General features: G+C 39.3%; 1 protein-coding gene across 1 annotated transcript in view; it reads left to right on the top strand.

Annotated features, from left to right (window-relative positions):
• The window catches only part of LOC103471143 (neuroligin-3-like), a 122,656-nt gene that overhangs the window by 72,559 nt on the left and 25,237 nt on the right, over window positions 1–24,860 (top strand). Inside the window, exon 5 of the mRNA XM_017307011.1 lies at window positions 7,643–7,828. Coding sequence (XP_017162500.1) covers window positions 7,643–7,828 — 186 coding nt within the window. The remainder of the gene's footprint in view (window positions 1–7,642; window positions 7,829–24,860) is intronic.

Raw genomic sequence — 24,860 nt, 5'->3', positions numbered from 1 at the left:
GTTTTTTTTTATTATCATACGTCAAAGCCCATAAATAGAAATGTGCAACTTCATCAGCATTAGAATTTTCATTAAATGAAGATATCAAATGAATTATCTACACAGGTCAAGATATTAACTGCCTTTCCCCAAATAACAGAAGCTTACTTTAAAATCCTGAGCCATGCACTGCCTGTACAGTGACAAGAATTGTGCGGTGGTGGGTTTGAGCAGGATTCACCTGCTCTCTGGATGTCACAGTGCATGATTTTCACTGCTCCTACATATTAACTGAAGCTCCGACTGAAGACCCTGTCATGTTGTGTACATTAACCAACCCTCTGGTCATGTTAACACAACAACATCCATGTTTCTTCCAGTGGGAGATTTATATCCACACACACACACGCGCGCACACGCACGCACACAAACACACAATGTTGTCCCTAACTAGGAGGATGCAGTAAGACAGGTACGACCTGATCCGGCTCTGACCAAACGACAGTCACTGTTGCCGCTCTGGCTAAAATCAAGGCTGAGACTCTGAGCTGCCACAAGAAGAAAATGTCAGTTCCCCCATCGAGTTCAAGTGGCCCACATCAACGTCAAGGCAGGCTTGCTTTTAGACATGATAGAAAATCACATCATGTAATCAGTCAGTTCAAATTACAGCTCTATCGTGCAGGGGAAAAGAGCACAGAATCACTGTTATTAACTCATACAGTTTGTTTGTGTGATGAAGAAACTGTCATGTAAATTCAACATCAAATCCAGCCGACATGCTAGCTGCCATATTTGGAAATCTTTGTTTTCAACTACTGAGACAACACCGAAAGTTATTCTTTGACCTTTCACAAGTGCTGCTTGTAGAAAACCCCGTTTTCCCCGACAGTTCCTGTGAAATATGTTTTGGATGTGGCATAAATAATTTAGAAAGGCTGACATAAAGAAAAGTGTTTCACATGTTTCTTTTTGCTCTCGTTCAGATCAGCTCGAGGGCATTCTTTCCATTTTGATGGGTCCATTTCTTTTTCAAAAGCGAACACTTGTCTCAGAAATTCTTTGGCGTGATAAACAAAAGTGTCTCGCTCTTTGTTTTTAACCTGTAAATGTTCCTCGTTGGTTGAGATTAGCATTGAAATGTCCACAGATTTAGAATGATTGCTGTAGTTCCTAAAAGATGATTTAGGCACAAAAAAGACGATATTATAAGTTCAATTGCTTTCTGATTAAAGCAGATGATTATCATTTAAACATTAGGAGCACTTAAAATTGTATGTATGGCACTGAAACTTCTTAAAGCAAAAATAAATGAAACAATCTGAAGTTGCAATAGTGATTATATGCCACTCAGAAAGATGGGAACTCTGTACGCGTAATTGTAATTTAATCTCACTATACAACATGGATTTACTTATGATTAAAAGCACTTAATAAGACTAAAAATAAATGAAGAATTTTTGTTAAATAGTCAGCCATGATGTCAGATGTAATCCAGTTGAACATCTGATGAAAAATATGAAAATTGCCGTTTGGAGACGCCACCATTTGGACCTGAGAGCTTAACCAATTTGATCATGTAGGGAACTGGTAAATGAATACCTCCACTAGTAAAGAGGGCGCCATCTTTTTAATCTATTTCCATCTATTTAATTATGTGAAATCTTCAGAAAAATACATAAGAAAAAGCAACATCTAATTTGTGCTAAACATGGTATAAACAATAACCATGTCAGCCTGAAGTGATTTTTATTCTTGAATCAGTGTGAAAGAATCCCATAAAACCAGCTCGTTTGTTTAGACTCAACTTTCAAAGTACCAGATATCCTGTCCTGCCATTTAAGGGATGTCAAACGCAATGCCACCAATTTACATAATTTGTGCCAAATTTATGTGACCATAAAAAAAAATAAAATAAAATAAAAAGAAAATTGCACATTGAGTTTAATGCAAGAACTAAAAAGGGACAGCTTTCATCAGTAATTAAAAGCTTATTGTGAAGTAGCTTGTGTTCATTAGCGATTTAAACTGCCTGGGGTTGAGTAGTGCAGTCAAGCACATCACTAGCCTAACAAAACAGTTCACAAGCGCTGAGCCTCGGCTCAGAATCCGCAGGGTCATGTGTAGGTGTGAGCAGCTAACAGAACGAGAGTTGGACGGCACTGCCACGGCTCATGTGAAGCCAAAGCCCACGCTGTGCTGATCAGACAGAGATCATCTGCTAAGTCTCGAAATCTATAACCCGGTCCCTTATGGGTGAGGAAAAGATTTACATAACTCAGAACGAGAGCAAAGTGAGCCTGTACAGTTAATTACATATATTAAAGTAACCGGAGTGAGTCTGCGTTTCAGTAAGAATGCCCAGAGGTGACGAATAGGTGATTATTTTCATATGCCTATAGATTTATGTGCAAAACGGGAGCACCGGAGCTTATGCGTCAAATAGCTGCAGTAAGTACAAAAACAGAAATAGTCATGCATGAAAACAATTATTTTCCTATCTTAATTGCTTCCCGAAGTAAATACTTTCTGTCACCTTTCCAATTAAAACGCACCCAGGAGCTACGGTGGATGTATTTTTAAATGGTGCCTGCAGCATGTCTTGTTTAAGATTATCACTCTACATGTTAATAACCCGTTTCTTTTAAACATGCAGAGCAGTCAGAGTGGCTTAGGAAAAACATGCCTCACACAGGACACCAGAACCGAGTGTTCGGTAGCACAGACGAGGATCCAACTGTAATAATTTACATTTTGTCATCTAGTAATCCTAAATAATACAAAGCCAAATGGATAATGTTTATAGTATCTTTTCAATTAGGCTAACACTTGTACAAAATTCCTCTTCCATGCCTTGTCTCATGACATTTCTCAACCCATCTGACATATACTTGGTGAAGTGTGAACTGCTTTGCAAATGAGGGTTATTCTTGGAGAGTCACGTCTCCTCTGCCTCCCCCCTGTGTACCCTGGAGAAGGTTGTAAAAGCTGTTGTCCTTTAGTTATGACGGAGAGCGAGGAGGAGTCGGAGATAAAAAGCAAAAGGAAAAAGCTCTTCAGCTTGAGCCCTCCTTTCTCCTCTTTCTGTCTGCATCTGTCTCCAATCCCATTGCCTATCTCTTTTATTTACTCTCTCTATTTTTCTCCCGCTCTCTCTCTCTCTCTGTCTGTCTGTCTCCCTCTCCTTCCCTCTCTGCATGTGCCTGCTGCTCTGTCATCCTCAGGGATGCATCTGAAGGAGACCATCTGTTGATCCATTTGTCTACTGCTTCATTTCCTGTGCCACAGCCTCTCTACTATCGACAATTGGCCCTGGCCTTTCCACTGCCCACCCTTTTTTGTTAATACCAACAAACCCTCGGGATAAGGGTGCTCTAATGTCGGGGTGTGGTAGAAGGTTGTGCTCAGATTCTCTCAAAGACTAGAAGCGTGCCTCGGATGGCTTCCAGACCATTGTTGTGTATGCACAGCAACGATTTGAGTTGTGTGGAAGGATAGAAGTAGCTACAATAATATGACAAAGAAGACTACTCCAAATCATCTCCACTAAAAAAGTGAATTAACAATTTTACCACAATTTTCAAATGTGAACCCACAGCTCTTAAAGACAAACTTGGAGCATTTAGGCCAAAGAACAGATTTTAATCAGTATTCTCAATGTTGCCAAGTTGACTCAAGTGCAATTAATGATAAGTACATACTCAGGACTTGAAGTGCACTTTATGAAAAACTGTTGTGCCCAACTCAAAAGAATTATTCCAGTTTAAAAGATAAACAACTTCAACGGTTCTCAAGTAAGAATGCAATACCATGAAATTTCCTGTCAGATTGTGCAAATTCATAGTACAGCTTACAAACTCGTATTACTAGCAAGAGTAGTAGTAATAGTATTCCTTTTAATTCTTCTTTTATAATTTCATCACACTCTTTACAAGGCATGCAATAGTCACTTTATCACATTATTTCTGTCAAGGACACAATATATCTGCAGCCCACACACGTAATGCAGTCAACACACGACCTTTTATTTGCAGCAATGACTCTGTGAGTTCTTTTAATTAGCTTTAGAAAATATAAACTCAGTTTTCAGAATCCTATGAATGCATATGCCTCTTACTACGAAGGTTAGAAGGAAGTTCTTTGAGTTTACTTGCTGTCTTGATTAGAGGTGTGCCGATCGATCGGCCACCGATCATAATCGGCTGATTCCGTGATCGGTGATCGCCGATCGCCGATCACGGTCTTTTGTTGCCGATCACACAAACCGATCACCTGCATCTCATTTCGCAGCCTGCCTGTGCAGCTGGTCTCCTCTTTCCTTCACACTGCGCAAACGCACTGAGTGAATGGGGAAGTTTGCGTGTTGCGGCGGAAAATTGAAGCAAGTCAAAATGCATCAACACGGCGAATCTAATACGACATAAAAACAATGCCATACTTGACGGAGTTTGGCTACATTGAGGCTCACTGCAGTAAAAAAGACATATGGAGGATCAGATAGCAGGTAAAGCAGCGCACAGCTACAAACACTCACCCGGGTTAGCATGACGGTCAGAAAGCTAAACAAATAACCCGCAAAATTACTTAAATCATCATAATTAAAATTGGGAGTTCTGTTCTCGCTGTTGAACCGCTGCTCCGCGCTACAGGTAGTAATATTTCACAGACGGAGCGCCGCTTCTGCTCCACCTGGTAGTGACTCTCACACCGAACCTCTGCTTAAAGCTGCAGCATCTAACCTAAAAAAAATTATTTTACATACGTATTAAAACTTTAGCTGTCCTAACATGAGACGGATAATCTCTGAAAAAATAATCAATCTCCTCCCTGTTCTACATTATTACTCCGCTCAGTCAGAAACAGCCAGTCAGAACTAGCAGTAATCAGCTAGCCGCCATGCTATCAGGAAGTTTTTATTCAGTAACTCAGGATTGTTTAATGGATCCTGTTTTTGCCTTTGAATGTTAAGTTTTATACTTGAATTTTTTTTTTAATGTTGAGAAGTTTTATTTTGGCTCTTTGCATTATTTAGCCTCTTCAGAGCCTTCATATGTTATCAGTCTATTAAAGATAGTATTACAGATAGCAGTACAATTTGCACAATGCCTGTTTTGTTTTTTTTCTTGGAAAAAGTTATTAAAAACAAGTTTTTGTCTAAATTAAGGTGAGTTTGTGGTTCCTTTTTCCACATAAGGTAGTGCTTATGATAAAAAAAATTTTTTTTTAATTATGTGATTGGTATCGGTGATCACATAATCACCGATTATTCCGATGGGTGATCGGAATCGGAATCGGCAGGAAAAAACCTGATCGGCACATCTCTAGTCTTGATGCTATAAAATAGACACTTGTGTAACAGCATCAGAAGGTGTAATACAGTTTTGCTGCCCTACTGATCAAAAGGTGATCGTTCGCTTCAGTGCTGATACTCCAATTGGGCAACTAATTAAAATGTTCAGTTTGTCTGATTTTACTCTTTATATGTATATGTTTGTGAAAAATTAATGTTCTTTTATTCTATGAACTACTGACAGCATGTCTCTGAAATTCCAAGAAAAAGTAGTATTAATTTGCAGAAAATGAGAATAAGGAAAAATATGCAGTGCTTTTAGACAACAAATAATGCAAAGAAAACAAATTGAGATTCATTTAGAAACGACAATACTAATGTTTTAACTCAGGAAGAGTTCAGAAATCAATATTTGTTATACCAAAGATCACCCCTTGGTGATTAGGGTTGTGAAGAAAGACATCATGTCATGGGTAAATAAAGAACCAGTGACATTACATACTCCAGTCATCCATGGATTGGGCAGCTTGGGGGGATATTTTCAAATGTCATGAATCCCGCACCACCCGCCTCTACACATAACCTCCACTGCTTTATAACTCACACTGCCACAAATCAGATGTTCCAGTAATGGTCCAATAATAACTTTGCTTATTTATTTGCATGCTACACTACAGAAAAAAAAAAGTGGAGAAGTTTAAATATCCTTAGGTCTTGTTCACGAATGAGGAAGAAGAGGAGGGGGAGATTGATAGGCGGATTGGTGCTGCGTCTGCAGTGATGCGGACTCTGGATGTCTCAGGTCTGAATGTCTGAGTGTGGAAAAGAATAATATCATAGGGACTATGCTGACTTGCTGACAAAAGTTTTATCCATTCATCCCTTCGTTCACTTTTCATTGACTGATGTATCATTTAATTGATCCTTCAAATTTGGCCATGTTCCTTAGGACAGAGTTTCTATGTTCTTATGTCTCTGTGTTTGGTAGATTCTGTTTTTAAAGTCAAACTATGTAAATATGAGACCAGGAAAAGTGCATTATTATGACTTCAAAATGTGTAAGAACACAGTTAATTGAACCACGTTTTTGTCTAAAGAATTAACCCCGTCATGGGTTTCTCTGTGCCGTTTCCTGCTTCTGTGCATTCAGCTTTTATCCATTTTTGGATGTTACAAACTCACTCAAATGTAATCAACAAGGGTAACGCTGGTAGAAAAATCTGTCACTGCTGTGCCCTAAACAAAAATATTTTGCTTCACGTCGCACACTTTTTGTTCATCACATCCTCAAAAGTAGAAACATTGACAACTGAGAGCTGATAGACATGAATGCTTTTAGCAGATTAAGTACATCCCCAAACCAACTAATGGCCCTGAGGAGGGCTACTCTAATCTTTGTTTATCTTAAGTGAGCAGTGACATCAGTGAAATCACACAGATTAAAACTTTTTTAATTTTTTTTTTTTAATCAGTTTTGCATTGCTGTTAACTGTCTGCCTCCCCCAGTGGACTTCAAAACAGACTTCATTATAAGATGAAGGCACAGACCATGAAATAGATGTTGGAAGCAACGCCACAATGCTGAGGAACCATCACTGGAGGCCTTTAAACATCCTCCATCAGAACATTTATTGCTTGTGAAAGAGAATTGGGTGTTGGTTTCCTCACGTCTCCGAGCTGTCACCTCACATGCAGGCCCGGGGATTTGACGGACACTGAATCCACCATTGGGAGTTTAGGGATTGCCTGCCTTTGATCTTCTCCCACGACTCTCGATTACCCCATCGTTCAGCAGGGCTTACGCCCTGGAGAGAGAGAGAGTGGTACGTGTTAACACGAGCTCTGATGTGCCCAGGAGACGCACACTTTTCCAACTCAGACCTCACATGGCCGATTACTCTGACATGCCGGGAAAATGCGCACGAATCTTGTGTGTTGTCACTGAAAACATGACGAGTGTTAGATGGGGTTTGAAATGTGTCGGAGGAAAATGGGGAAAATTATTAGAAATGTAAAAGTCACGTCGTTTTCACACAAAGTCGATAGGTTTTCCATAGATGCTCATGGTTTTGTTTGAATTGGTCAATATTGCCGAGTGCACAGTAATCTATGATTGATGTTCACCTGGGAAGACGTGCCATTGATTTTCCATAAGGTGCAGATGAAATGTGGGCACATGCACTCCTATTTTACCAACAGCCATATCATGTAATAAGTCATGATTTCACTGCAGCTGTCACTCATCGTGATGCTTCCTGTGACAATGTGGCTATGGGGTTAGGTATTGCGGATAACCCAGAATTTTCTTTTCCTTCTCTTCTAAGCCAGTTATTTTCTCTGCTATTTATGGTTTTTCGTCTTTGCGTGTTTCAGGCTTCCTCAGCACGGGCGACCAGGCTGCTAAAGGGAACTACGGGCTGCTGGACCAGATTCAGGCTTTGAGGTGGATCAGCGAGAACATCGGCTTCTTCGGAGGAGATTCCAACCGCATTACCGTATTTGGATCTGGGATCGGAGCTTCCTGCGTCAGCCTGCTCACCCTCTCCCATCACTCTGAAGGTAGGGCATCGTTAAAAAAGCTGCTCTAGTAGCTATTTGGAAGAAGAAGCATGCGTGTGTATTAGTGCAACTCCAAAATAACCCCTTATTTAATCCCACATGTAAATTTGAGCAATCTCTGCTGAGTTTTTTTTAATCTAGGTCTTCATGCTAGACACAAGCATGTTGGCTTTATGTATTTTCCAGGACAGGGTAAAAAAGAACATGGCTTTATAAGGAGGAGGTAGCTATATTAAGGCTAAATGACGCACACAGTCTCTCACTGTCCTCTTTCTAAAGAGCATTGTTTATCTCTTGGCTACCTTCATATTACCTCATGATGATTTACTGCTCATGTTGGCCATGACTTTATTTAATACTTTATGCAGCTTTCGTGCTTGACGTGGACATCCAATAAACATCTCTCAAGCTCATGCTGTCCTAATGCATCGCTGAATTAAGATAGAGCTTTACCGCTAATACATAAGTAAGGTTCTGAAAGAAGCACTTTGGCTTGTACAAATAAGACCCGTGTGTTGGCGCTGAGCTCCATCTGTGGATTTCGAGCTCCAGCTGTGTTCCTGCAGAGTCAACTTTATCGTCCTTAACCTGAAAACTGTTATTCATGCATCAGACCTAAGAGCCGCGTGTTGTCATGGATTTAATTAATAGCTCTGGTTGTGTGTGCAACATGTAGATTGAAGCATGTAGTGGAAATGTTTCAAACAAGAGAGCTTTCCATTTAGTCCTTCCTGCGTAGCAAACATGTTGACATGAGGGAAACATTCTGCTTTTGGAAAATATGATTGAAAACATTAAATAGATTTTTTTCTTTTTTTTTTTTATTACCGGTATGTATATGCAGCTGCGCCCTACACGCATATTGCCGTTTTTGGCAAAGATGTAATAGAAGCCTTAAAATGAAACATTTTTTTACTGCAGTAGCATGAACTCAGATTGCAAACTTTTCAACAATCTGACCTTTAAATTGAGTGAATTTTTATATGAGTAGAAATTATGTCATTTAGTCTTCCCAGTACTTACAGAAGAAAATCAGAGTTGGGGAAAAATATTTGCATTTCCACTGTATTCCCTGTCCTATTATCTAAAGTTCTATCCATCAATCCACGGTCATTTGTTTTGTCCTCATGAATTAAAAAAAGACATGGCTCTCTTTCAGTTTCAGTTATTAGATTTTTGTTTGAAATCCTTTGATATATCAAAGAGCCTTACAAGGTTCCTTTGTAGAACAAATCAGCCCACAGCATCACAGAACCTCCACCGTAGTTACTCGCATTAAATGCTTTCCCATAATTTCACCTTGTGAGGCACACCAGACCCATATGGACTGCCTTTTTTATGACCCATCTCAGATTTAGTTTCATTTGATCAAAGTAAACAAATCCAGGTCAAGTCCCAGCAGAGGCTGTATACACTCCTAGTGGTTACATATTTGACTGAAAATATTTTTTAGTATTATTCTGAAACTAATTTGGTAACATTTGCGAAAACGATAACAAGAAGCCATTTGCTACTTACTGCGAGCAGTAAGTAGCTGCACTAAACGGTGAGATTATTTTAAAAGCTTTTTGCACATCTTTATCAGGAGTACCGTTACTGTGGAGGGTGTTGTTTTTAGGTAGAGTACATTCTTCAGGTCATCAAACTTACTGTAGGCAGGGACTGCTGTGCTGCAAATGAGTGTTTGAGTTACGCAGAAACAATGACAGCACATGCCAACATACACTAATGCATGTCATTTTCATTTTCTTGTCACTCCAGTAAATTCTACATGTTTGATTAGTTGACCATTGTGCATTTGAAGGAGGTCGTGTGAGCTGAACCTCTTCTGGATCCGTTACAATGCCAATGTTTGCAATCTGTTTATGTGTTCCCCAATTTGCAGTAAAGTGTTACTAATTGCCTTGATTTCCTCCAATGAATGATGACTGCTTTTGGATTGAATTTTTATCATAGATGCCTTTTTTTTTTTATATGCACTCTATAATGCCACGCTTCACGTAGCATGTTATTATACTGCTAGTGAAACCATCTCTTCTGCCTTCCAGTAAATTGGATATTACCGGGTCTGTTTTTTCCCCCTGAATGGAAATGTATGCCCCACTGATGGGGTGAAAAAGAAAGGAGCAAGCAAAAAACTTGAAGGGATCCTGGGAAATTGAAACAGGAAGCCTTCTATCACAGCAGGACTCTTGCTGCGAATGTTACCAATGGCAATCAGATTTCACACAGACTCTCTAGGAGCACAGATTGTTGTAATTATAGAAAGTTTAGGACTGGAGTGGGCTGCAGGATGTGACAGGAAATCCGAGTGGAGAAGTGTCTTTTTGCACCTGCTTTCAAAGCAGTCAGTGTAGCGAAAGCTGGTGGGATGCTCTTGTTGCCAAGTCAACGCAATAAACAGAGAGGAAACAAAAAAAAAAGTTATCTCCATAGCTGTGAAAATTGATGTAAAACTTGTTAATGTGCATTGTAAAAGTGTTCATAAACTGCAACATAACGTTAACTCCTTTTTTTTTTCATTTTTTGTCATACAACCACAGAAGTCCATGAATGTCAACATTCTCACAGAGTAGTGTATAATTATCTAGCGAAACTAAAAAATACACCGGGTTTTAAAGTTTTTCTACAAGTAAAAATATGAAAAGTAAATTTGCAGAATTAAGACTACAAGTTGTTTTGTAATGTTTCCAGCTGTACACATCTAGAAACTGAAATTTTGCCAATTATTCCTTGAAGAAATTGCTAAAGGTCACTCTTTGTCAATGGAAAACATCTGTGAACATCGATCTTTAGATTTTGCAACATTTTCTCAATTGCTGATCTAGACAAATCCAATCAAGGCTAAGATCTCTAGACAGCTTCATTTCACTTAAACTATTCTAATAGATTATGTAAATTCTTGACCCACTTTTCTGATTTGTGTTAGTAAAATCATTTGAAAGCCATTAATTGTTTTTCTTCCACTTCAAAATGGAGCATTAGTTGTTTTTGTCTTAGATCCTTAAGTTTTATGAAGGTTTTTGTAATGTGATGAATTACTAAAAGACTCCATAGACTAAATACTTTAGCAAGGCACAGTTTATTAAATTTCTGAAATATGAACCAATCTATTAAGCTTTTTTTTTTTAGACAGTTAAATAAAAATTCTGTAAATATGACTGTAAGCGGATTATTATATCTCTTGATGATTCCTTATTCCCATTTGCCCAAAAAACATAATCTTATCTTGTGTCCCTTGAAATCATAGGTGTGATTTTATATTGAATGTGTTGTATTTGGACTCCTGTGAGAAATAAGGTAACATTGGATAAGATTAACTTGAGGAAATACACAGCACTCACACAAGCTCGTTTTTTTTTTCTTTCTTAGCTTCTTCTCAGATCCAGGAAATTGAAATCCAAATAAAAAGAAAACAGAAAAAGCAAACCAACGGCGATGCTGCACTGTTCCCAAGTTCCCCCTGGTGTGTTGGTGTCTTTAATGACGGCGGCTCTACTCATACTGTGCACTCCCTGTGAACATTCTGCTTAGACTTTCAATACAACAGACACTTCTTTATGCCTATCGGTGGCTTAGATCCTCTGTACTCCTSCTGAAGGTTATTTAATAAGCTGAATCTTCTTATATCATCCCGGCCCTGCGGCTTCTTTCTTTGATTACCTGCTCCTCCGGCATGGCCTGGGTGCCCACCCTAACGTGGGCGTGCCGAGAGTTCCAGTCACAAGAGGCATCCATCACATAGCCCTCTCCCCTCTGGCTTGTTTGAGGGACCTGGATCACCTCTCATGTGGACTTGATTTTTTATTTTTTTTTACATTTATTTCATTTTATTTTTTTATCTCAGACTATAGTCCAGATTGAGCCCAACATCTAATCTTCCCTTTACTGGACCCATCTGTCTCCCCTGCCTCCGCAAAACAGTAAAACCATGCGACGTCTCCAGCGGTCTCTCTCCATTTCTCCCGCTGCAGGCTCCTGCTCCCCAGTCCGCTGCATGTGTGGTGTGTTGCTATTAATAAGATGGCTTCCTGGTCCGCTATGTGCCCATCTAGCTGCACATCTGTGACTGAAGAAGCGAAATGGTCATTAAAGGCACAGTCTCTCTTGGCAGTAGAGTGTTTCTGACCAGCTTATTAAATGTAGCTCAACAATTGTGTTCCCAGGGAGGGAGGAATCTCCATCTAAATCTTCTCTTCCCTCGGCTTCAAAAAGAAAAACAGCAAAGGAATTTTGGAAGCAAGGACATTAGTCAGTCCTACATATTATCTATCTGGCATCGTAAAGGCACTAATTGAACATGCAGACTTCTCTTTCCCCCTATCTCGTAATAATCATTATGATTTAAACAGGGAGATGACATCTCCGTACATGACAGGAATACCAAATAGCCAGTGGTGTATTTGCATACATGTCTTTAGGTACATATTAAAGTCCACATTGTCTTTTTTTTTTTTTTTTGCTCATTTGGATTAAAAAGCAAACATGCATCGCATCCTTGCATGTTTTTACCAGCATATGCATTCAGTCTTTGCATGTCTGGGTGGAAACGGCTCTGTTCACAGATCACATGTGAGGGGCTAGTTGCAAAGGCGCTGAAGGTCGTTTGGTTTCTTTTTTTTTTTTCCTCCCTCTCTCTTCCTGTAAGCAATCAGGATAAAAGCTCTGCTTCTAAGGAAGTGCTCTCCTTTTAATGGAATGTCTTGGACATTAAAGACAGCTAGTGTGGAGGATCCTTCATGCCAATGTCAGCTTTCATTTTTATTAAGACTTCTGGGTTATTGAGGACCATAAATACAGATGTTAAATGCTTTGGTTTTATTGCAGAACTGCAAGAGGTGCAGAGACTTTTGATAATGCGGGAAATCCCTCTTGCAACATGCAAGCCACCTTGATCCAGGAGCGTTGCATGGGTGCTCTTTTTTCAGTTTTTGAATCTAATTAAGACCCGTTTTTGAATCTAATTAAGAAAAAGAATTGCACATAAGATGATTAGGTGATACAATCTTTTATGACATCCAGAAGTTGATGTTCAGAGAGAGCTTCCACTTAAATCTTCATTATGAACTTCATTCATGGCTGCTGCTCATTTTCAGTTGATTTTCTGACAAGGATTTGTGAATCATGCAGTTTCATAGAGGATGGGATTGGAAAGTCCTTGTAATTAATGTTTTACTCCCTTGTTCCTGATTGAGCGAGATACTGTGGCTTCTGTTAGAGTGATGTTACTCTGATGTAATAATGGAAAAGAGAGACAGGCTCCCATGACCTTTAAGAGAAAGTATTTTGAAGTATGTAGGCTGGTGAGTCATCGCAATTCAAAATGGCCAGAACAGAAAATACCCCTGAACCCCACACTGTGCATTTCCCCAACAGAATGAGTATTCATTTTTTATATTTGTTGAAATTATGTGTATTTAAATCAAACCACCGTTAATCTAACTCAAATGTGTGCAGTATTTTAAATATTTATTGTTTTAATCTAAGGGAAGTGTTTAAGGAACAAATTTCTGTGTGAAGTCATGTCAAGCATTGGTGATTTTAGTGCACTTATCAGTGGAAATGTGCTTTTTCAGGCAGGTATTCAATTCAAAAGTCTGTCAGCAACATTTCTGAGACCCCTATTTAATCTGCCCCTGTCAATCTGTTGTGGCTGCAGCTGCTGGGGGATTTAACCCTTCCATAGCCATGAGCATAGACCTCTACAGTTTTTTTCATGTACAGTATGTACACTTTTAAAGTACATGTGGAACTATGGAGGACCTGATCCATTACAGGTATTGAACCCAATGACAATGTTTGTTATGGCTCAAATATCAAAGAACAAGATCATATTCAATGTAAATCTGTAACCTTTTAGTTTGAAGACAAATCTTTTACATTTGTTGCACAGATATTTCTAATTCACCAGTAAATGTTATTTTCTAGATTTGTCATAATGTTTAAAGGTAAAGCAAAAAGCCCCTCTGTCAGTGGGGCAGTCTAGTGTAGCAAAGTGAGTATGTTAAACATAAGTACGGATGAGCAAATATTTAAAAAATTGTTATAGACTACCCTTACTCTTGTTTTAGCAGTCTGTAAAAGTATGCACATTTCTATGCACTCATGGTTGGGCCTTCTCTTGTATGAATTACTGCATTGATATGCCGTAATATTACTGACATGTTACATCTGTGACCTTTGAACTTTTGAAAATATTATCTGTGGTTTCCTCTCTGGAATCAGTTTCAATGGTTAATTTCTCTATGGAAAAGTCTAAAAGCATACCCTCCCTAACGTCCCTCTTGCCATTGCTCATCATGGATAGGTGCTATCAATGTCATCTATAGTAGGTGTCCTGATTGTTTCTGCAAGCTCAGGCGTCCACTTCTTATCGGGCTTAGGTAACAAATAAAACGACATTGGCTGAGTTGGGAAATGAATTTGAATCAGCAAGAAAGATAGCTGCATAACCTCATCCTTTGGATGTTATTCATAGCCAATGCAGCTGTCATTGTTGTGCAAATTCCCCCTGCTTGAGAGAAACCAGGGACAATTGTCAAAGTTGAATAGACCTCCATTTCTCAGATGTCAGTGGCATTCAGTGCCTCGACACTGTAAAGTTACCTGCATGTTTGGCCCAATAGAAAGCCTCTATCTCTAGGCCTGATTTGGCTGTTTGCTGAAGGGTGTCTGTGCATCTCAGGGTGTGAAAAGGGTCTATATGAAATGAGAGAATGGGGGCACGCCTTGTCAGGTGCCGTATTCTTCCACGGCGATTGACAAGAGCGATAATTAAACCACTGGGATGCCATCTCTGCGAAGCAAGAATGCTTGTATTTCTTTGCGCCGACTACTCTGTTGTCCGCTATATACGATGGCAATTCATTGTGTGGAAAAGCATGCTGTTTTTAACAAGTGGCCTATGCTGTGTTATCCAGTTYCTCTTTGAACAACAGTGAATTTGACAATTGTAGCAACGCAAATTTGGCTTACAAAGACGGCAGATTGAACTTAAAATACGTTGCAAATGCCCTAATTCATGAAGAAATGTTATTTGCATCGTTGGAATTAAATAAAGTGAATCTAAAGGTTTACTGAACAAGGAAATCCATCCAAGGTGGAGCGGATCTTGTTATATTAAAGAGAAATATTTTTCCAGGCCCTGTTGTCAGTTTGGGGTTAACACTAAGTAATACCCAATTGGATTGTCCATCAGATGGAGACAGCTTTACCTGTCCCCTGGCAGAAGAGAGCAGAGGAATGAAGAATTGATGAATGGTCCAAAAAGAGTAAAGGCAGTTTATTCAGGTACTCCAGGCATCAGTCTGTCTCAGCTTGCAGCAGGTAGCTGAGCCAATAAAGCATGAAGTTAYAGGCGTTAAAGAGACAAGCAGTGGGTCACAGAAAGAGGCACAGGATAATTGAGTACTTTAGTAAATCCACGCTTCCATCAACCAAGGCAACGGCATACAGCTAGACTTCCCAGCTCCAGTAGCTTGACCGCCATGTGGCACACTGTCTAAGCAATATYCTCCAAGACAATAGAATGAGGACCATCTGGTGATGCACTGCTGAGATTGCTTTTGAAATCTAATCACTGCTGATGAACGAGGTGACTACAGAAAATGTCGTCTGTTGAAGACCTGCAATCCCCGCGAGAAGATTTTGACAAATCATTAGTTCAGGTAGATGCCATCCGTGATTCTTGATAAATCGTTGTCCAGACCRCATTGATAGCACTCCTGGCAGACAGAGGCAGTTGTGAGTGGCAGTAGCTGCAGCTGGCGGCTGTGCCTCGATGCCCTATGATCCTGTTAGACTTTAGATCAATTAAACCGATAGCAGCGTCACATTGTACTCAGACCGTCTTGTCTGTTTCCTGTCTTGATTGGTTAATGACTAGATGGAAGTTCCTGTCTGGTTGTCTATCACCTTCCCTGTCTCACCTATATTGAGTGATCTCTGAAGCATTTTCTTGAGCTCCTCTCTTCCCCGATTCTCATAGCAGTTTCTTTCTTTTTCCAGTACCCAGCCCTCCCCCACGTCGCTCCTTCGTCTTCTCACCATGTCTCCCTATCTCAGCCTTAGTCTTTCTCTGGCACCAGTGTAAAGCATCCATTATAAAGCGATGCATGGGTGTCTGTGTGAGTGGGAGAGAGGGACTTGGCACTCCTCCTGCCCCACCTGCAGAGGAAGCACTGACAGCTGAGCACTGGGGGCTCATCCCCAACACCACCACCTCCTCCTCCTCCTCCTCCGCCCATCTCCACTTCTCCCTGACCTCCCTCCTCCTCTCACACCTTTTTCCATCTCTCGCCTTCTCTCCAAACCTCCCCTTATTCCCTATTGTTGTGTACACATTGACCCAATTTCCGCCAACATGTTGTGTTCCCTAACACTATTCTCACATCATCAAATGTCGCCATGTTCATTTTTTATTTCGTACTGTCTTTTCCAGGTTCTTTTTCCATCATCAATGCTTTTGTAGATGCACTTCTCTTCCTTGCACCCACAATTATCTGCCTTTCCCCATTAGGGATTCCACACCAGACAACAAGGGTGACTAGATGTGTCATTAGATAGTCTGTTGTTTCCGTGTTTGTCTGCCCAATGAACTATGGTGTAATTAGCTGAACTTTCTCCTTTAGTGTTGACCATGAATACTCTGTTTGCTTGTTGTTGCTGACAACTCACCCCTGCAGTTAGTTAGGTCAGTCCTCCGGTGCCCATACATCTGTTTATCTGGGCCCAGTAAAAAGCATTCAGTGTCTCTGCATGAATAACAGATGGATTGTGTGGAACCGCTCTGATGCCACGCCATGGATGGGAGCACTATAACACTTCTTGCCACATTTGAAGGATCTTCCAAGACAGAAAGAATCACAGGTAATTCATAAGTAGGAGTGTCTTGATCAGCATTTTTCTGGCCATCTATACTGATCCAAATTATTTAAGAATAGGCATTTGTCAATACCACGTGTGTCCACTGTCCAGTTTTGCAAGCAAAGCTGTGAAACAGCACAGTGCGTTCCAGTATTACACGATTTGCATTAGTATTTTGATGTGTGGCATTATCTTGCACCCTATTAATGCTCTGGACGTCCGAATTAATGATTTTCGCGACAGCAACAGATGTCTTGTCTGCAGGTTCTGCAGGACAGCTTCATTATGCATGTTCAACTCTGGGTTAATTTGATGTGGAAATTGCTGCAACAATGTATATATACCTGTCTTGATATGCATTTTTTCAATAAACCCACATCTTGCGTTTGCCAATGAAGTATTTGTGCCAATCAGTGTGTTGTGCTGCTCGGCTAACACTGGAATATGTCCTCACTGGTTTTATGAGTAACTAAACTTTTGGCTATTATATTTTCCATTTAAGCTCAGATTATCTTAAACGGAAACAAATTTGCGCTTCTGGATTGTATCATAAATTTTTCATGAATTTTAATCACTAGTGTTTCACCTTCTCTCTGTTTGTTAGGATAGTTTCTTCAGTAACAACGAAGTAGAACATAACATGACATTGATATGTTTAACCCTGTAGAACAGGAAATGTCTGACGCACATTTCATGCAAAATAGTATATATTGACAACAACACTATGAAGATCAATATTGTTTTGACAATAGGAAGGATGGTTTACAAGGAAAACTCTTTATTTTCCCTGTGTCATATTGAAAAAGAAAACAGTCTGATTATTTTGCTTAGAGGCAGAACTCAAGTGTTTTCCTCACAGAGAACCTATCACAGTGCAACACAGATACTGGTATTCATGTACCCCATCTGGATACTTATAACTTTCCGCCATGTTTGCACATGCTAATATCACCTGTTATGTGCTGTCACAATACACAGTCTGCTAAGCAATGTGTTCATTTCTGGTGGAAGCAAATGCATTAACTGTAAAATTTGCATAATCTGGCTGCAAAAAAAAGTGCCTATTGAGAGGACCTTCTGTTAAACATGCTGGAAAACAAAAACCTCAAGTGTATGTGCCAGAACTGTGCAACCTGAATGCAACACTAAATCTTTAGATCTCAAGCCCACAAGGCTCGAATAGATTTTTAGCTTAGAGAGGTAACATGAGCCATAGATCCTTTTCAGAGTTAAAAGAAGGTAACTCACTGAATCGAATGAAACTGTTAGGGACTGAAACAGCCAAWGTGKTTTTTTTTCTCTYTCAACTTAAAGATAGAGACAAACTCTTCCTTTTGAAGCTATAGTACTTCAGTTTTGCTCAGGTTCAAACTGAGAACTGGCCGACTGCTGACTTAACAGTGCAAACAAACCACAGCTAAAGGGAAATAAACCTTCGCTTGTTGCATTTTAAAGGTCATCTRAACTGCAATTATGGTTTACTTGTACAGAAAGCTAGCTTGCAATACATCGGATGACAATATTACTTCTGATCAAATATTCTGACTTAGTTTAGTTAAAAAAAAATAAAAGTATTTTCATTAAGGACAAAATTAGAAACCGACCGAAAATGAGTTGGTTCTTTAAACTGTTAACTGCAGGAGAAAACTGTATTATGAAGACTGCAAAGTGTCAAAGCAATAATCTACCAAATACTTTAGCACAAGGTAAAAAAAATAAAAGTATCATAAACAATCTTCTAAATATGCATATATTCATAAAACAATTACTTAAAGGAGTTTTTAACTACTAACTTTTAAAATTGCTGTCACACTGCTTCCAGGAATTGAAGGCATGCACACAGTAGTGTGGCAGAGGTACTGAGGTACATAGCAATTGTGTGATAGCATTTAGGTTTCTGTTGCATTGAGTTGTGTAGCAGTGCCAATGTTTGATCCTTCTCTGTAGAGACACCAAAGCTAACATTATTTTGTAGGTATCACTACTGATGAATGTCTGCTCTTCTTCACTATTGCTTGGTTGTCTGTCATCATAAGAGTGGCTTTGTGTGCAAAGTGTAGACTTAAAAAGCTGAAGATTTTTAAAATAAGTATTTTTGTCAGTAATTTGTTCTCACCTGCACCGACAAAGCAACATGTTTKGTTTTTTTTWAGTGTAAAGTTTTCGGTGATGTGCTACATTCTTTAGTCATTAAAATTGGATCTAAGAAAACAACAGTAGACAGCAGAAACAGTGATTCCTAAGTTTTAACCCAACATGAATTTTAAAATGTTCACAATGTTCCAAAGAAATGTTAAGAAGTTCTTTGACTCCAATTTGTAACATGACTTGAACACATCAAACTGATCATTTTATACATTTTTCCTTGTGTATGTTTTTGTGACACGTAAAATAAATCCCACCTAGCGCATTAGTCCTATAAATAAGTGCTAAAGACGGTAACACCTAAAACAAATGATCTGGACTGGAAAACCAAGGACTTCCTTGCACTGTTGGAGAGTTCAGTCTTTCCCAGAGCCGTGTATTTCTCTTAAGACACRCTGTTGGCTAGTGTATGTTATTTTTCTTCCTGTGAAACCAACTTTCACATCCTAAAACAACAGGTCTTTTAGGGAAGCCATTCACAGCTTTTTAGTTAAATCTCCAGCAGGGTGAGAAAGATAAATAATGCATTTTTGCAGCTTTGCGTGTACAGTGTGATATCTGTGTATGTCTGCATCTCTGCCCACAAGCAAATGCCCACAAAAACAGCCAACAGGTACAGAGTCAGAGCCAACAATTTAGAGGCTGAACTCAAAAGATGCAATTTCTTGCCCAGAAAGAAAATAAACGACTCCAAAGGCTTTCCTTAAAGCCCTTGTGTGAAGAATTTGAACTTTTCTGACCTTGGCCGTAATAAAAATTTGCCAACGGTGTCAACAATGACTACAATAGGCAAGTGTCTTTTATTTTCAKCTGAATATTAATAGTTTTGCACACATATTGCTGTCCTTAGATGTTCCCAAATTTCTAGGAGAGGTGYTATATTAGCATTCAAATGATTGCAGCATTAAGTCTGGACTGGCTTAAGGCATATTTCCATCAACACAACTTATTAACTGTCTGTATGATGTCAGGTGTACAAAGCTGACAAGAAGCCTTATCAAAATAGGTTGCTGCATCATCCTTTATTCAGAAGTATTTACATAATAACATTTTTGAGACAAGCTTTATGTAACATCACCTTATCAAATCTTGGACATGTCCCTTCCATGCCTCCATCCATACCTGCTTGTCCTTGCAGGGTCATGTGGGGTTGGTTCCTATCTCCAGTGTTTATTGGGCAAGAGGCAAGGTACACCCTGAGCTAATCACCAGTCCATTGCAGGGAAATGTTTCAAACAATACACCAAGTAGTACATGCTGTGCACTCCTCTGAACTTCACAGRTGGTCATGCGTAAAAGTGGGTTCAAGCACCTTTATAAAAGATCACTTTTCATGCTGGAAATGTTAAGTTGTTCCCAATTATATACATATACATATATGTAGATGACATATTAAATATTTGCTTTAAACTTTGACTTTGTTTCTACTTGCTAATTAAAGTGAAAAAAAAAAGAGAATACCAATAATGAGTTGTTTTAGTCTACATTATTTCAGTCGACTTTAGACAACTATTGATTTCTAGAGGCAAGCAACTGGCTTACTTTCTCTGTTTTAAAAGAGAAGAATAATATATTAGCAGTAAATTAGTCATTGAGGCTAATAAGATTGTTGTGTGAAAAGTAAAACAATTCAAACAAAAGGAAGAAAAATAAAACTCAATGAGATTCTAACAGAGTTAATTTGAACAAATTTACTAAAATTGTAATTTCTTTCTAAATAAAAAAAATAACACTTTGCACCAAACGGCTACATAGATTTACCCTAAACTGTGTTAAGCTGTGTTTGTTTTTTTTCACATTCAACTTAACAAACAGCCATAATTCCTATATGGCATGTGCTTTTAATTTAGTACTTCGTTGCTGTGAGTTAGAAGGTTATCATCCCTTGAGTGAAAAATAGCAACATCATAATCGAATGGTAGATGGATAGAAGTCAATACATRATAATCCTGAGAGAAAACCTCTTAGAGTCTGCAAAAGACTTGAGTTGGCCGCCCTGGGATGATTTAGATGAAAGCATGTTCATGTGTTAGAATGATCCATTCAAAGCAAAGACCCAGATCGAATAGAGAATTTGTAGCTGATGGTTAATATTCACAGATGCTCCTCATCCAATCTGGCTGAGCTTGAGCTATGACACACCAAAGCATTTGCACAAATTTCAGACTCTGGTTGTGAAAACACAGTAGAGACATAGCAAAAAAGGCTGGTAGCTGCWGCAAAGGCTGATTCTACAAAGTACTGACTGAAAATGAATGTAACACTTATTACAGACTCTATTTGCAATAAACATCGAAAACTATGTGTSTATTTCCTACTACTCTAAAACTGTGCACTGCTTTGTCCTATTCCAACTCATTAAAATCCTGATAAAAGACACTGAAGTTCAGTGTTGTAACATAAGAATATGTAAACGTTCATGTGGATCTGGACAAGTATTTACCAAGCACACAATATCCCTCCATATAACTATGCTTTGGTTAAAATATGGTCCACTTGATAGTTCATTGCTTTTACAGACTATTGATCGCTCCTATATTGTCACAAGTTGGTGTGTCAGAATTGCATCACCAAAACCTCCAAAATATCAGCGAGTATCGTATTGTCCGAYGAAAGCATCCAAAACCAATTTGAAACGTGTGAAAGGAACCACAACAGGCGAGGTCTTATTTTCACCTACAATGATTCACCTACAGACTAGGTGAAACAAACTGCAGGTGAAATTTGGTGAAAATGTCACAGTAGAGAGCTTGACATTCTCCACATTAGTTTCGAAGCAGTCCCACCCACATCCTGGAYGATGTTTAACGTAAAGCAGCAGGCTTCTACTTGGTTGCTGTTGTTCCTGAAGGTAACGCAGGTTGTTTGCTAAAAAAAAAGCATGTTTTTGACAGACTCGCTAAGAGAAACTCTTTCAGTTACATTCTGCTTACTTTAAAAACAGACATCGCCCTTTAAGCATTGTCTGTTGTTTAAGTGAAGGCTGCTGGGAGTGCATGCATCTTCTGCAGCTCCATGGGTGCTGACAAACCCATATGGCACATTACTAATTCTGATTAATCCGCACCACTGCGATCAATCCGCATCACCATCCTCTGCACTTGCACTGCAGAGAATGGTGAAACGTAAGAGCGCCACATTTCACAAAATACCATCACGGTGATCTGTTTATTGTCCATTATAAAAAAAMCACATTATTGCTTCTGCCATCTTCCAGTGAAGAAAGCGTAACAAAAGAGTATTTACCTTCCAAACACAGAGCAGCACGCAACGCATATAAAATTGTCTGTGCTCACCCAGTGAGCTATTCTTAGGGTTCCCCTCGGAGCCACTATCTAATTGGAGCCTCGGTTGTCCTGTCGGTGGAGCTACCCTCTGCATAGACATTCAATGCGGGATGTGAGTAACTGAGATTTGCTGTGTGGGTGTCTGTGCCTGTTCTCCAGCATGTCCCGGGACTCCTGCTCATCAGTGAGGGCTTCATTAGCCGAGGATGGGAGGTAGCTTCAGAGACAGAACAGCTGCTTAGCTAACCACTTGCTTTGTTAGCCAGCCTTCTCCGTATGCTTAACTGCCTAAATCTGTCCCCTTGCTGCTAATAGAATGCTCATTAGAAGAGAAGAGGGAGACTGTGAAACAGCGCCACTGTGCCACAGCCCGAGCTTCTCCRACTCCTCCTCTCCCTCTGGTCTCCATTAAAGAGCTGTACAGAATAAGCTTTCCTCCTAGTTCAGCAATTTGTCCAGCCCTTTTCACCCCATGACCCCAACCCAGAGGAAAAGACGAGACTTGTACGCCTAACCCTCTAGAGACACTCACCSTCATTGTATCAAAACATCTTCCTCAGAGCAAGAAAGAGATGYGACTAAAAAAATCCCACAGGACAGGCAGGTATTMCATTTTTTTTTCTCCCTGCATTCCACCCAAAAGTGKAATGAAGCTAAAATATTCAAACGGCGCAAAATATGGTGTTGTAATTTGTCAGCAACCCAAAAGAATAAGTCTACTTCTCGATGTAAAAACTGATGAAGCTGGCAGGGAGGACTGAAAGCTGGGACATCAGAGGTGGTGCTGTGAATATCTGACGCCATTCACTGAAACAGCCACAGATCAGAGCCAAAAACTCTGCACACCCGTCACAGCCAACACATCCCCGGCGGTGAAAGGATGGCCCGTGTTTGATTAAAATTCAAACAGGAGAACGTGTTACCATGGAAGTACTTCACTGAATTAACACAGATGAGACACAGGCGCGAGCACTGTCCATGCAGAAATGCTGATAAACAATCTGCATAGCTTCATGGTGGAAGTCGGACATAAATCTGTGAGCAGTGGAAGYGAAATTCCTCAAAATGTTTGTCAAGTAAAAGGAATCCCATCGCACAGAGTTGCACACTCACATATACGCAGGAATATTTTCACGTTTGAATAGAGATTCCTTTAAGATAAATGTAACACAACGACTTGCAGGTCTTGCATGGAAAAAAGGACAAGGAGCGTGGACAGAGGAACAACATGGAAACCAGGCATAGAAACGGAATGATCCAGCACTGAAAAGGGAAAATACCATCTGAAATACTTGGCCAAGGTTATAAGGTTATAACCAGATAAACTAATCAGGGAAAATTTAGTACAGTGCAAGAAAACTGAATGGGAAGACAAATTAACACAGTAAAGAGAAGAAGCCTTGCAATAATCTAAGAACACAAGAATAATCTAAGACACTTAGCCCAAGGGAATTAATAAAAAGAGCAACATACCTAAGCAACAATAATAAATGTAGAGAAATTAATAGAATTTGGCACAACCTACAGAACATAAAAAAAACCAAAGGGAAGAATCAAAACACCAACACAAATAAAACGCATACACCCAAGGATCATTGCATCACCTATTTGTTTTTAGACTATACTTAATGTGAAAATATTAATTCCTAATTCTACCTGTGGATTAAAATATCTGCATCACTTATTGGTTTACAAATGAAACTGTGACCTTTTTTTCCTCCTTCCTGCCTCTTTTTTTTTTTTTTTTTTGTTAAGACCTAAAGTGTGCTGTGATAAAGCATTTTTGCAATTTCTCTCTGACATTTTTGTTCCAGTTGGATTTATGGCAAAAAGTCACAGTCACTTTTAAGCTGTGAAGTGAAGATAACAGCAACCTGATGTGAAAAGAGCAAATTGGAAAGAGCTCACACTGCTGCTTTTAATGGCAGTGTTTGCACCGGCAATAATTAGGCTCCACTTGCTTTTTGAACAACAAAATAAGAACGAGCAGAGAAATGGTGCAAATGATGTGAAAAATTTGGAACCATCACCACGTGCACTACAATTTTAGAAAAACGTAGGCATTTTTTTAAAGGTGCATTATCAATGCATTTCACAGACACCTCCATTTAGTTACTGCTACTGTGTTTCCATAAGACTRGTCTGGACTTTTTCTGAGCCACTGTAACACTTGGGATCAATTCAACCACATTTTGGACAAGGATGTCAAGTATRAACTCATGTGTTTAAAGGACTTTTTTTGTTTTTCTCAAGCACTTTTTTGTAAGCCTAATGCATTTCTTCACACAAGAAATGTCCTCACCTGGTTACCCTGTTTGTTCAGTCCTTTAGTATTTGCACATGTCATAAACTTTKATATGAAATCAGGAATTTACTAATTGCTAGTTTTATTTTTCCTCTTTTTTTTAAAACAGTTGCCAGATATGATCTCTTATGTCCAGAAACTGRTCATATTAWGATCACATTTTTCCATTTATCTGCCTMCTTCAAAAGCCCAGTAGCTACAAATGTTTTGTCTAAATGTCAGAATGGGGGCAATAGTCATAGGACCCAGAGAGAGAGAGCTACCACAAGGAAAAGGGCCCAAAGTAAGGGCTGCACAAAGAGATCCCTGTAGGAGTCTAAAGTAGGAACATACAAGTGTGGAAAGCTACTTTAAATGGGAGATGTTGTGTTAAATCTACTTTTTCTTTTAGGTTTATRTCATCTTATAATGTTATTCCATCATCAAAAAC

Source organism: Poecilia reticulata, linkage group LG10 (assembly GCF_000633615.1).
Source record: "Poecilia reticulata strain Guanapo linkage group LG10, Guppy_female_1.0+MT, whole genome shotgun sequence".
Taxonomy (NCBI): domain Eukaryota; kingdom Metazoa; phylum Chordata; class Actinopteri; order Cyprinodontiformes; family Poeciliidae; genus Poecilia; species Poecilia reticulata.
Note: the sequence above shows the minus strand (reverse complement) of the source record. Positions and strands in the feature narration are given on the sequence as shown.